General features: G+C 43.0%; 1 protein-coding gene across 6 annotated transcripts in view; it reads right to left on the bottom strand.

Annotated features, from left to right (window-relative positions):
• The window catches only part of LOC119388195 (putative sodium-dependent multivitamin transporter), a 59,280-nt gene that overhangs the window by 30,998 nt on the left and 14,848 nt on the right, over window positions 1-13,434 (bottom strand). For all 6 annotated transcript variants that reach the window (XR_007415518.1, XM_049413859.1, XM_049413860.1 and 3 more), the window contains exons 2-7: window positions 7,663-8,080; window positions 6,672-6,737; window positions 5,288-5,407; window positions 4,066-4,220; window positions 3,173-3,313; window positions 1,214-1,343 (exon numbers count right to left, since the gene is read on the bottom strand). Coding sequence is in view for 5 of the 6 variants with exons in the window: in XM_049413859.1 (XP_049269816.1) it covers window positions 1,214-1,343; window positions 3,173-3,313; window positions 4,066-4,220; window positions 5,288-5,407; window positions 6,672-6,737; window positions 7,663-8,013 (963 nt within the window). In the remaining variant the exon portion in view is untranslated. The remainder of the gene's footprint in view (window positions 1-1,213; window positions 1,344-3,172; window positions 3,314-4,065; window positions 4,221-5,287; window positions 5,408-6,671; window positions 6,738-7,662; window positions 8,081-13,434) is intronic.

The raw sequence follows: 13,434 nt of genomic DNA, 5'->3' as shown, positions 1-13,434 counted from the left end.
CCATCAGTCCTCGTCCAGCAGTTTTCGTTCCTTTGTTTTATTTCTCTCCAGCAGAGTTTCTAGTGTACTGCTGCTGCAAGGTTTATTCTCTCTTTTTTTTTCTTCTTTTTCCTTTTCCATCTGCGCTGTAGTTCTGTGTTTCTTGTACTAGTGCAGCATGAAACGTGCTTAAAGAGGCTGCCTGGTCAAAAATAAGCCTTGGATAATGATTGGTTGCACATTCTCCTGCATAGTTGTTGATTGTTCCACATAGTTTGTACCATTTTAGAATACCCTGTAAATGTGTGTACTCAACCACTGACATGCAATTTGCTATTTTCTGGAACCTTTCTTGCAACAGTGCATGAATCGAAGAGCAGATCATGTGGTTTAATTTAAATAGTTTTCAAATTATCCAATGTGTAGCGATGCAGGACATTTCGCAAATCAGAAGAAAAGTCTCTCTGGAAGTCACCACTGCAACTTTGGTATAGTTGTACACATCCTATAGGGCGTGGTTTTTATGTGTCTACCAATAGTTACGTATAGACTATGGTGGAGCAACATTTTTAGTGGCAGTGGCTGCATCAAGGGCAGTGGTGGACGATTTGTTACTAGACTGGTATCTTGCTGTCCAATGTTGCTTAGCATGTCAATCCACTCCTGAGAAAGTTTTACAAAGACTGCTACAGACTACTCGGTATGTGCCAGCACACTTTTTCTTTCATCAATTTTTTGCCTGAATACGTCACTGATGCATGCTAAGCTGACTGTCATACTTATATAGACTATTTTGGTTAATAATAAAAACATATGGTGCGTAGATTTACAGTGCTCATGGATTGAAATGCGACATCAAATTTTTTAGTACCTGGTACATGCAATTGCTCAGGATAACCGCATCATGTTGCTACGAATCTGGCCGCTGAAGGTTATGCTGGCTCTGGCGTAAGTGTTCGAGTCGAAATTAAGCCAATACGACACGAATTGAAGATAGTAGAAACGAAAGTACACACATCACTTAGCCCTAAACTGTACCATTTCAATCCGTGAGCACTGCACATCCAACATTGTGGCTAAGGAGCTTATTGATGTGCCAAGATCAGCTAAGGTACTTCAAGTGGCCCTCCTACAACTGCAATCTCAAAACACATAACATAAGAAATGTTCTGGAAAGTTTCTACTACGCTACAAGTGGCAGAAATTTTCTACTACGCTACAAGTGGCAACATACCTGATCTGTTTTGGTTATCTTGCCCGACAACAAGGGATCACAGTGTCTGAAGTTGGCATACATCACAATACCAGCAAAGCTTGTAACCAAGCTAAGTGCTGAAACAATCGGCCAGTTGATGAAGAGAGCACTGAAATGATAAAAAGTCATGAAAGTACTATTACAATTTCTTTAAAGGGACACTAAAGGCAAATAACAATTTATGTCAGAGTGAAAGCCCAATGTATGACAACTTCTAAAACGGCAACATTATCAACAGCAGTGCCATACTTACCGAGAAATTAAGCTAAATGTATCACATGATGAGCGCCACGAGTGGGACATTTTCGAAGTGATCCCGATGACGTAGGGAAGTCGGCCTACAATAAATCACTAGTAATCAAACTAGCAGCAGTAAAAAAAGAACATTCCGAGCATCAAAAGACGTAATAAAATGCTGTTTGTTCGTTTCCGCTTGATTCATGGAAAACAAAACCTCCGTGGCGTTGCCATGGGGAACGGCGCGCGTGGTTCAAACATGGTTCAAAGGTTCCGTTTTCGCCGAACTGTGCCTCGCCCGTCTCAGTGGTAGTTTCGGGATCGCGTACTGCCGTGCGTGTTTTGCGCGCTCGTGAAAGTCGCTCTGACAGAAAGTTCGACAAAATGCCGCATGCTTGTGATATTGCCGAATGCCCGAATGGTGCACAACGCCAGTGCTGCAGCAAGCAAAACGGTGTGTCTTTTCACTGGGTACCGCGGAATGAACCCTTACGCTCGAACTGGCTTAGTGTCATGCCATTGCGCCAGTGTGCTAAACAGTCAAAACCTCTGCGTGTGTGCTCGCTGCACTTTCGTACTGAGGATTACGAGACCAACCGCAACTTGGTGACGGCTTTGAATGTGCCCATACGAGCAAGTCTTTGCCGCAGCGCCGTTGTTGCTACTGTGGGTCCCGCTACTTCCGCTCGGCTGCTACTAGTGTCGGCGGCCGTGCAGTAAAAGCGGGCAACGTTGGGCACGGCAGCAGTGACGTATGAGAGTCGTATTTTCAGGCGGGAGATTTGAAGCGCGCTAACGCGATGCGGACCACTAAAAACGTGATTTTATTTCAAAATAAGCACTTCCTTGGCACAAAAGCAGCACTACGAGGTTTCTGGACCGCTATTTCAACAATCAACGTCGACTTAATATTTGACTTTAGTGTCCCTTTAATGGAGAAGGACATCAGTTGCATATTAACAGAAATGAACCCTGAATGGTTTGGTTGAACATCAAAAAGCAATACAGGGATTATGAGAGGTAACATAATGGAGAGTTCCAAACAAATTTTGTACAGCCAGGGTTCTTCAACGTATATGAGTACTTCTGTGGCAATACCATGGCCATACTGGCTGAAAATTGTATCGGTGACTTTCTGTTCAGCAGCAGAAGGGCAGAACCAGAGGTACCACTGCAGGTACTGCAAGTCAACTATTAGAACCCCCGATGAGCACAACTGTGGCAAGGTTTGACACCTACAAACATTGTATTATGCTATAAATGCCTACTGAGAATTGCACATGTACCCTGAAAGAGACACAGGAGTGTATAAAGACATGAAAAAGAAATTCTCATTTTATTACCTTACAATAAAGAGCAAACGTGAGCTTGTTTAACTCTTATTTTTCATTTAACACTCTCTCCCTCAGGCTCATACCAGATAATCAAGTGCCCTGATCAGTGTTTGAGCAAAAGCTGGTGGCCGTTTAAGTGGGTGCATGTAAAAGAGGTTTGGCAAGCGCACAGCATACTGGCCCTTATGCAACAAGTTTTGTGACTACGGCACTAACATAGAATCACAGTCTTAAAACAAGTCAAGGAGGCTTAGGCTGTGTAAAGGAAGGAAGCAAAGAGAAAATTGGAAGGCCTTAGCCTGTGTACACGCAAGACTAGCGGCTAGTGATGCTAGAAATGTACAACAGTGAAACAGTTTGCACATACAGCTGTGCTTTCTTGAGCGTGCTGACTGTCATGAGCCTCTGAACTTGTGCTTGATTGACACCATAGAGAGACACGTAGACAAAGATACCTCCAATGGCCAGAGTCCATACGGTGTGGCGCACGGTTGGGTCTGGGTCAAAGCTGTGAAAGAAAGTGTAAAAGAAAACATATAAAGGTAGCCTCAAACTTTTCATAAACAAAACTGAATTGTGACAGGACAGCTTGTTGGACTAGTTAGTTTTCTACTGGTGTTGAATTGCATTACCTTAATCTCCTAGAAACAAAAGAAGTTCTTTAGTCATTCAAAATAATTTGTTAGACATGTCCCAGAAACGTCTGCATAACTGTAAAAAACAGCGATAGTACACATCTTTCACATCGATCAATAATGTGGCCTGAACAGACAATCACACTGATGTACGTGACCCATCACCGTGAACCCACAACTTGGTTTAAAACTGTCACACAGTAGTGCCTATCAAGATTTAAGCAGATTCGTAGTAACTAATTCAGCCCTAGAGCACAAAGACGTAAATAGCTAGGGTAACTCTTGAACTAAATTCAGGGGATTAATATTTAATATTACGGCAATGAACAAAATTAGCATCAATGCACAGTTACATAACACACTCAAAGTGTACGATATCTGTAAACGGTCACAAAGGAAAAGATGTCCATCAGAATGAAGTCAGTATTAACCAACTTTCTGGAAAAACCCACGACGTTTGCATGATTAATGTCACCATAGGCCATACAGTACAGCACATATTACAAGAATCACTTGCATGTGAATGGAAAAGGAAACGAAAAATAATTTAACAAAATACGCAGTTAGTCTGCATTAAGAAAGCTGCTAACAGAAACAAGAATAAGCCAAGCAGCAGAATGCTCACTTCAAGAACTCTATCCTTCCTCCAGCGAGCGCTTCATTCCAGACGTTGTAGACACCGCCCATGTTATACGTGCCCACACCAACAACAGCAAACATGGAAAGAAACATGAGTATTGACTGGAACAGGTCAGTCCACAGAACAGCCTTCATGCCACCCTACGAAAAAGATCAGAAGAGGTTAAGCACATCGCCATTCTGGACATACATGGGCACATGCTTGTACACATGGACAGCAATACTTGTGCATTAGTACCACAATGCGGAACGTGGTGCGCTAACAGTCTATGCAGCAAAAGACGAAAGCAATTCCTCAACAAAATACCTCAGCATTATTTGTCTAATCGTCTCACAAAGCTTTCCTCGTGTAATGTTTACAGAAAGCTATGCAAAAACATCAAGGTTGCTCATTGCTGACATTGGGGACAAATATACTGAAAATGGCATTGTTGACAGAACCCACACTCACAGTTGTAATTGCAACGCATAGAAAGTAGTCTTTCTAATTAAAAGGGAATTATTGAAGTGGTAATAACTGAGAAACAAACACGCAACTACTGCAAGATTTCTCTGCTACTGCTATGAATGTACACGAGCAAGAAGTATCACTTGTCTCAAATAGCCAGTTTCAAAAGACTCGAGATAGTCATTGTTGAAGCGCTTCATATAACCTTCATAAATGGCCTCGTGGATTGGCTATAGCATCTCGGAGAAACAGTGCGGTGGCCACCCAGAGAACTATGGTTGGATGTTTCGTTTATGGGGTTTAGTGTTCCATAGTGACTCAGGCTATGATTGACATAGTAGTGGAGCACTACAGATGATTTAGACCAGCTGGGGTTCTTTAACATGCACTGAAATTGCACAGTGTATGGGCCTCTAGCATTTCGCCTCCATCGAAATGCAACCACTGTACCACATACAGTGGTTAGGACCAGAGAACTATGGCTGGTGCTTTTTATATCTGCTACGCACGAGTTCTCATAGGAGAAACTTTTCTTATAGCTTTCATGCATGGCAAACCTTTGCACCAACAGCACATGCAGAGATGCTCGCAAAGTGGTACAGAAAGAGAAGGGAAAGGTCGGCATGACTTATGCTACATGAAAGGTACTGCAAACTGCACTGATTAGATCACCCCCTTCTTCCGACAGCTCTCAACATTAAGTGCGCAAGGCAGAGATCCAGATGATAACTTGTCTACATGGCAATAAAGATGTACTCACAATAGTGCAATAAAATGTGCAAACCAAGCCCACAGAGATAATAGAAAGCCATTTTGATATGCCAGTGACAGCACTCAGGGCCACAGCTGGTGCGTACAACACGACGGACATGTAGAGTACCTGCGGTGAGATTAAAGAAAAGTGACGTCAATATGAATGCTTGGCCACCACAAGCTAGCTATCCTTGTAATAACTCTTCTAACACCTCTTGCTTAAAACACTTAAAGCCAAAAAGAAATGCACAAGTTGCGCAATTCAAATCAAAGTTGAGAGAAGTTAAGAACCTGAAATAGCATTAATTTGGAACATGAGGCAGCACACATTTACACTGACTGTAGGCAGTAGAGCAGGACCCAAGTGCTCACACTCAGTTAGTAATGAAAAAAAGAGAGAATGTGTGTTTCCTGCTATGGCTGAACCCCCTAGTGAAACCTAACAGTTCTGCAATGACCCTGGTGCTCTGCCACAAAGCAACGTATGGAATAAAGCCCACTTCATAGGCAGCGAAATGTCTGCGACTGGCATCAACCTTTATTCTGTCATCCAGCTTAATGAGGAACCGGCCTTTTGCAGTGAAGTTCAGAATTTCTGAAAGAGTCCACAACAGTGCTGACTCTGTCTAATGACCAATGCGGTAAGTCAGTGCATTGCTTGTCTGCAATAGTCCTTTGAATCAAGTGACAACGTACACAACACAACATTCTTATGTTGCTGTGGCCAGTGATGTTGCCTTGCATCACAGACTTCACTGATGCTTCATGCATAAAATTCTCAATGTGAAAAGTGCATGGTACGTGTTGTATTATAAACTACAAAGCCTGCCAACTTTTAAATTTACAGAACACTGCACTTGAGGCTGAGAGACAGTAAAACTTGGTGATAAACAGAAGGCCATTATTTTATTATTCAAGATGTGGATTCTTAAAAATGTGAAATGCACAAGATAGTCCATGCTGGTGAATGCGGCCAACAGGGGGAGGGAATGAATACGACAGCATGCCGCTACCTTGTTGTCTGCTATGTAGAATCATAAATATGGTAGACCAGTGTCCTCCAACAATGCATCAATCAATCACCAATATGCTACTTGCAGAGGGCATGGAGCAGATGCTTCCATTACATTGTATGCAGCTGCACCTCTGGAAATGGCACTGTAATAGTTTGACAATGTATGCAACTCACAAAGGAGCCGGTTGCTGTTTATTGAAGTTCTAAAGGGGTGTAAAGCTTAACCACACTGTCCAAGCCTCCACGTGGCACTGCATGCCTCTCATTTGCATTTCACATTCGGGTCTACCGTAAATTACCGGAGTGTAATAAACCAGCTGAAATCAACCATAACATGAGTGGAAGGTCAAAATATTTCCATAAATGTAAGTCTCACCATTTGTATAACAAATGTAGCTGACATAGTCAGCCGGGTAGCCTTCCCAAATCTTCTCTCCAAGTACTGGAAAAAAATGAAGGTGATTTTCATGAGGTCATATAAGAATACAATACAATAAAAGGTATAATGCAGCATTTTATAGTGAGTGCTTTTGTACGCAGCAGCTATGTATGTACATCTTGTGTGAACCTTTCTCGTATCCTGATAGCATGATAGGCTAAATTAGATTTATTTTTGAAAGTTTGAATATTAGTACCCCTCTAGTTTCCAGCGATCAAATGCTACCATTGCAGCACCCTTGCATGTCTCTCCCCTTCATTTTTATTGTTAAAACTGCTCAAAAGCTACACCACGTTGCCAGAGCTAAATGATGCCTATCATGATTCTATAATTCCACTGAGCTTTTGTATTAGTGTGACCTCAAGATCGAGCTGCATATCCCTGGAGATCACAGCATTGGCACCCCATTGTCATCATTCTTTACTACCAGACGGGAACATCACCTAACAGTCTACTGTTTAAGCTTATTTGTGGCACATAGAAAAACCCTAGCAATGATCACAGTATGTAAAGGTGCACGAACGTGCTATGCACAAAAAATGATGGGGACTTCAAGTAATTAATTTAAGAAAAGAGCAGGTTGTCCTCTGGGCGAATGTGTAGCCTCCCTACAGCATGAACAGAACAGATATCATGCTCAGAAGACTACTGTTGAGTGGCAAAGCATGTCTATTTATTATACTCAAAAGTGCTGCTGGGTAGGCTCCTTCAAACATACACATCCCCATTTCTGACAGCAGGTTATTATATTCAGATATCAGCTAAAAAAATTTCTAGCTGCAGGCAATTTCATCAAGCACATTTAAAATGTAGGCATAGGATTTTGCCTGGCATCCTAAATCGATGAAAGGTGAGGGGAGCTTAATGAGAGGGAGTATGTCATAAACACAACCATCTGTCATCACCACTTGAAGTGAACCTGACTGACCTCATAAACACTGATGACTTGAAGCTTGTAGAAAACGGGCAGGAAAACGTAGGCAGCGATTGGTGTGCCAAAGATGTAAGCGATGTTGATCACGACAAACTGAGTGCCGTAGAAGTAATTCTCTGAAGGTACACCCAGCAGCGTAACGGCAGACATGAAGCTCGCCATGAGTGAGAATGCCACGGGCACCACTGACATGTTCTTGTTTGCCACTAGGTATTCACGTGCTGTCCGCTGCCGGTCACCCGTAAACCGGTAGTAGATGCCAATAAGCGATGACACCACAAGCATCACGGTGAACACTGCATAGTCAGCTGCACCAAACGTTGCCGCCTTCTCTTCAGTCTCCATGCTGTTGGCTTCAATTTACTCCACAAAACAAGGATCGCCGTGCACGAGCTGGTGAAGCGTCGCCTTCCTGCATGGTGAACCAAAGAAAAGAAGGTGAGAACCTCTGCAAATAAATTTCCAGGACATGAAAAGGGCTTGGAAGCACCTTGTGCAAGTCCCAGAGGAGGCCACGAATCGATCAACAAGTGGAAAAAGACCCAACGTGTTACTCCGTTTAAACATCAGTATAACATGTACAAACACAGGGTAAAGGCCTATAGTTGAGGTGCTTAGCCAGCTGTACATCGCACTTACCTAATCTCACCTTCCGATTACGAGAAGAAAAAGAGCACTAAAAAGACAGGCATGAAGAAAGGACACAGACCACGGCACTGATTAACAACCAAATGTGTTTTATTCTTCCCGTCAACATACATATACTCCACCGCCAAGGGCGTCCGCAGGAATTTTTCCAGGGGGGTGCATCCATGGGGGGGGGGGGGGGGGGAGGGGATCAGTACTGTGACTTGACCGGCAAGGTTAGTCAATAATATGAAATAACGTGCAAGGTTGGCTTGGCTGGCAGTCCTGAAGGCTGTTTCACACGGATATGCGGACCTTTTGTGTGCTAACCAACGTGTGCAGCTTATTGGTACTGTATAGAAAAATATTATCCGAAATTCCAGGGGGGGGGGGGGGGGGGCAGCCGCCCCCCCTTGCACCCCCCTCCGGACGCCCATGTCCACCGCTATCTCAATGAAATAACAGAAAACATGAAGAGACAGCCTGTGCAGAGGCAATAAAAGTGATCAATGGGACAGGAATGCTATCTCCTTCGGAATAAAGGAAATCGAGGGAGGTTTACAGACGCCGCGCCACTATTGTGGATATAATAAGCTTCAGAAATTAGGTGCATGCGTTCGTCGTGGTATTTTGACAGGAAAGTTTAATCGTTAAAAGATGGCTGGCAACCGCAATCATTACAATGAAGCGACACTTGACTACATCACCTTGTTTTTAAACAGTGTGAAGGCAGGAGATAGCATTCTATGCTATCTTCTATGCTATCTCCTGCCTTCACACTGCACTAAGCCATGTTCATATTGCTTTGCAACAATATGAACATAATATGTGTGAAGCAGGTAGTTACTAGATGGCAAATGGAAGATCTAATGTCATCATCTGTGAGTGCAACCTGTGACTGTGCTGCCACAGAGTGCTTTCTCACTTCATTTTCCCGATAGTAGACAGTCTCCCGATGCACCCCCAAACCTCCTTAGTGAAGCGTGGGAGGCTGCGATATCGAAGCCGGACCTGGTCGACCAGCGCCAACTCGTCGCACGGGCCCGGCAGGCGGTCCAGCCCAGAGGGTTCCCGGAATAAGGGACCCTCCCACATTCACTTACTGGCCACCTAATAAATGTTTTCCTCTCTCTCTCTCCTGAGTAAATGCAGAAAAGTGTTGTTCTTGCATTCTTGCTGGATTATTATTCAATAGTACTGCAACCCTTTCAAGAAAAAGTGGAAATGGAAAGGTACTGCTGGCGGTAATTTACACACGGCCTTATTTTAGCCCGATAAATGACAGCAAATACACCAAGGAATGTGTGCTCTTCGACAATGCTCAATCATGCTTACTTCTGTTTAGTTTTTCTTTTAACAGCAGATAGCTTTTAACGCATCAGTACTGTGCTCCCCATTGTGGCGGTGGCTATGCAAGGACTGTTCAGATAATATTGTTTTCTGTGCCTTTAAAAAGTGCATCGCTATCTGCTCCTGTGAAAATGCAGGAGACATAGCCACCAGAGATACATAAGCAGCGAAAACAACGAGAGCTATTACACATGAAGGCCTGCCCACTTAGCAACGAAGTTTTACCTTAGCTTATCCAGTGGCCCAAGTCATCCATTCAGGCACATACATACAGCAGCCCAAGTTGGCAGAGACTACATACAAATTAGACATGCCAAAATTAGACGTGCCTTCATTTTTGCACTGTAAGGAAGCTGCACTCAGTCGGGGATATTCGATTATGCTTTATGTGCACAGAAAAAAGTATACCTGCCGAGGTGTGAGTGAGCACAAAATTAAAGGTCCGACACCAGTTGTGACAGCCCAATTTGATGGAAGCAAAATGTAAAAACGCTTGTGCACTTAAATTTAGGTGCATGTTAAAGGGACTGACAACTGATTTTTCTCGGCACAGTTTTTTACGGCGCAACGAAAAGCTTCCCCTCAGTAGTGGTTAAACTTGCAGCAGTTGTTTCCAAAAGCACGCGGATATTTTGTAAGCAGAATTTTTCGATCTAAGAAGCCACTAAAAAAGTATGAGTACCTCCTACAGCAGGGGCGTAGCCAGAAATTTTTTTCGGGGGGGGGGGGGGGGGGGAGGGGAGAGAGTTCAACCATACATTATGTATGTTTGTGGGTGTGTTTGTATGTGTGCATGTATATATATGCAAGCGAAATTGAAAAATTTCGGGGGGTTTGAACCCCCCCATCCCCCCCCTTGGCTACGCCCCTGTCCTACAGCTCCACTGAGAAGTTATAGCAATTCCGATAGCCCTCCTTACAAACTGTTCATTACACTCAAAATTCTACTTTTACAGGAGTGAGTGCAACTGTGGTTAACCACCTTCATTTTGACATTTTCAGCCGTTTTTTTTTATATAAAAAGCTGGTAGAATAAGTTTTCCGAACGCTCATGGTCATGCGAAATCCCTTTACCACCTTGTGAGCCAGGTGCTCCTGGTGCTTCTCCAATTCAACTACAGGTCCCTAGTCCCTCCGCTAACTTTCATGCTGCCCGTGGCCTCTGCGATTAGCTCTGGCAAGGGCGCGTTGCCGGAGCTAATTGCGGAGGCCACATGCTCATGAGCATCGTCAATCATACGTCAAGCGAAGGCACCGCCACTGTTCTGCTCACTACAAATGAAGGTGTATCGGCACATTTTAAGTTAGAAAAGAGTATAATAAAGAAAAGTGTACTGCACTTCAACACTGATATAAAGACCATTAACCGTGTGCACCAGTAAAAGGTCACGTGATCGGGATCATACGCACCTTCACTTTCTTGTTGCGTGAGGCGCCAGAAGTGATTTTAGAGACAAAATAAAAATATAAATCCGCATCTAATGAGAAAAGCAGAGCTCATTTTAGCCATTGCGATATACAATCTTTCCATTAGTGGGGTTACCTAAATTCGAGTTCTGAGTGGTTGTCTGTCCCTTTTAAAGAATAAGTGGTGGAGGTTAACCCGGAGCCCTCCATTTCACTGTTAGTGTTGCCAAGCCCCCAAAGATTAATCAATAATAATAATACTAGTTATAGTAAATGAAGGTTAAGCATGCCAGTTACACTTGGGTTTACCTTCTATACCACTGGCAAAATCTCACAATAAAAGAAATTTAAGATAAATTAAATTCTTGTTTCTTTAACTGCACAAGCAAGTTTTACATCTTTCTACCGAGCCCTGAAAAATAAGTGACGTTTCATACCAACGCTTAGTTCTTCTCTAAAGCACATCTGCACTTCAGTGTTAGCACATTTGACCCTTTCAGACGCCACCTATGAAGAACTGTCTGTAAACGCGCCAAATCTATGCGACATTGTTTCAAGGCACTCGATGTTCTATTGCAACAAAAATAATATCGTAACACGTTAATTTATGCATGTTATGTAAATCATTCCTAATTGGTTGGTAATTACATATCTATTTATTCTGAAGCTATTCATGCCTTGTTTTTGCATAAACAGAATCAAATCTCAGGCTAGAAATATAGTGCGAATTCGTTTTCGGTTATGTCAATTTTGTGCAAAGAAAAATTATACTTTATACGTGGCTCGCAAGAAGCGGCACGTCGAACTACTCGTCGACCGTGGTAGTACCTTCAGAAAAGTAATCGTATGCAACAGCACACTGCAAAATGAAGTAAAGTGAGGACAAATTTATTATGCAGGAGGTTCAATTCATCCAAAACTCAATGTATCTGGCTGTTCCGTAGCCCCTAGTCGATACAAAGAGCAAATACAAGTGGTGTACACAATTGTGTACATAGCGTCTCAAAGGGTTAAAATTTACTGATGCTCTTTGGCTGCTCAAGGCTTGATCAAGGTGTTGTACAAGGTAGTCACAGTTAAGTAATTCAAAATACTTCACACCCTACAAGAGGAAACCAGAATGCACACCATACAGGGAAGCAAGGTTGCTTGATGGCCCAATCATCCTTTCAAACTGCTTCCTCATAGACAAAGCACACAGCCCCTTATTTTTCTCAGCTGCCTATTTTTTGCTGCAGCAGACGTGGCGACCGGGAAAGTAAAAATATGCTGTCATAATAGGTGGTGTCTAAAATGTGGCGGCTACACGTTTCCAGCTCATGAACTTGAATCCGGAACTTTCAGTATACAAATTAAGCATACCGTTTGGTACTTGTGGCTGGAAATCAGGAAAAAGTTCCACCTGGGTGAGTTTTGACACCACTTATTAAAAAAAAAAAAGCCTTGTCAGTACTCATGCTTACTCTAAAAAGTATATCAGAAAATTACCAGATTTTAGAGTTGAAACCATGTCAAGAGATTTCATAATATATACTGCAACATACTATAAACGAAGCCGGCACTAACATCAGATATTGTGATAGGGCTACCAAGTAAGATGATGACGAAAAATTGAAGGTCTGCCGAGGCCAAACAAGTGCACTTTCAGGCAACATATTGGTTACTTATGACACATGTAACCAAGAAACTTGCAACAATATATCATGAAAGCAATGCTTCACCACTGGCATTCACTTACTCTGGGTAAAAGTCAAAGTTTATTAAAAACGTTTCAATCACAAAGTCAAGTAAATTAAACCAGGCTTACGCTTCTAAAGTTGGGCAAACATGCCCTTTTATTCAGCCGCTATGACAATACAGCCGTGTTAAGGATTATATGAACGCGCAATAAATAAGAATGTGCGCGGATCACCTGATAAGGAGCGAGTGAAGCTGACTGTCGTGAAATTGTCATGCCGTTGTCGTGCGATTCAGTGTCCGATAAAGACGTACAAAACAGATCTCACGCAATCCTGTCCGCAACCAGCGCACACTTTTCCAATGATGCGCGGAAAAAAACCGCCTGCGTGCTATAGACGTGCAACATACGAAAAAAGATGTGAATGTTGAAACACGTTTCAGAAACACCGCCAAATGTTCGCGTTCGAGGGACGGTAAAGGGGGAGGGGAGGCAGAATGTTTCGGGCGATTTATGTGGCGAGAAAAACAGCACAGACGAAGAAATAACATCAATAATATATAGAAAGCGACATTGGCTGCGTTTCAAAGTAGAGAGCGTGCTCACCACCGTGACCTCAAGCGCGCAGAGAGAGTGACCATCAAAAGCATCGAAGCTGGGAGAGCAGGGAGGAAAGCTCAAACCATCGCGCTCGGGAAAGTGCC

This window comes from Rhipicephalus sanguineus, chromosome 3 (genome assembly GCF_013339695.2).
Source record: "Rhipicephalus sanguineus isolate Rsan-2018 chromosome 3, BIME_Rsan_1.4, whole genome shotgun sequence".
NCBI lineage: Eukaryota > Metazoa > Arthropoda > Arachnida > Ixodida > Ixodidae > Rhipicephalus > Rhipicephalus sanguineus.
The sequence above is the reverse complement of the archived record's forward strand: the minus strand, read 5'-3'. Positions and strand labels throughout refer to the sequence as shown.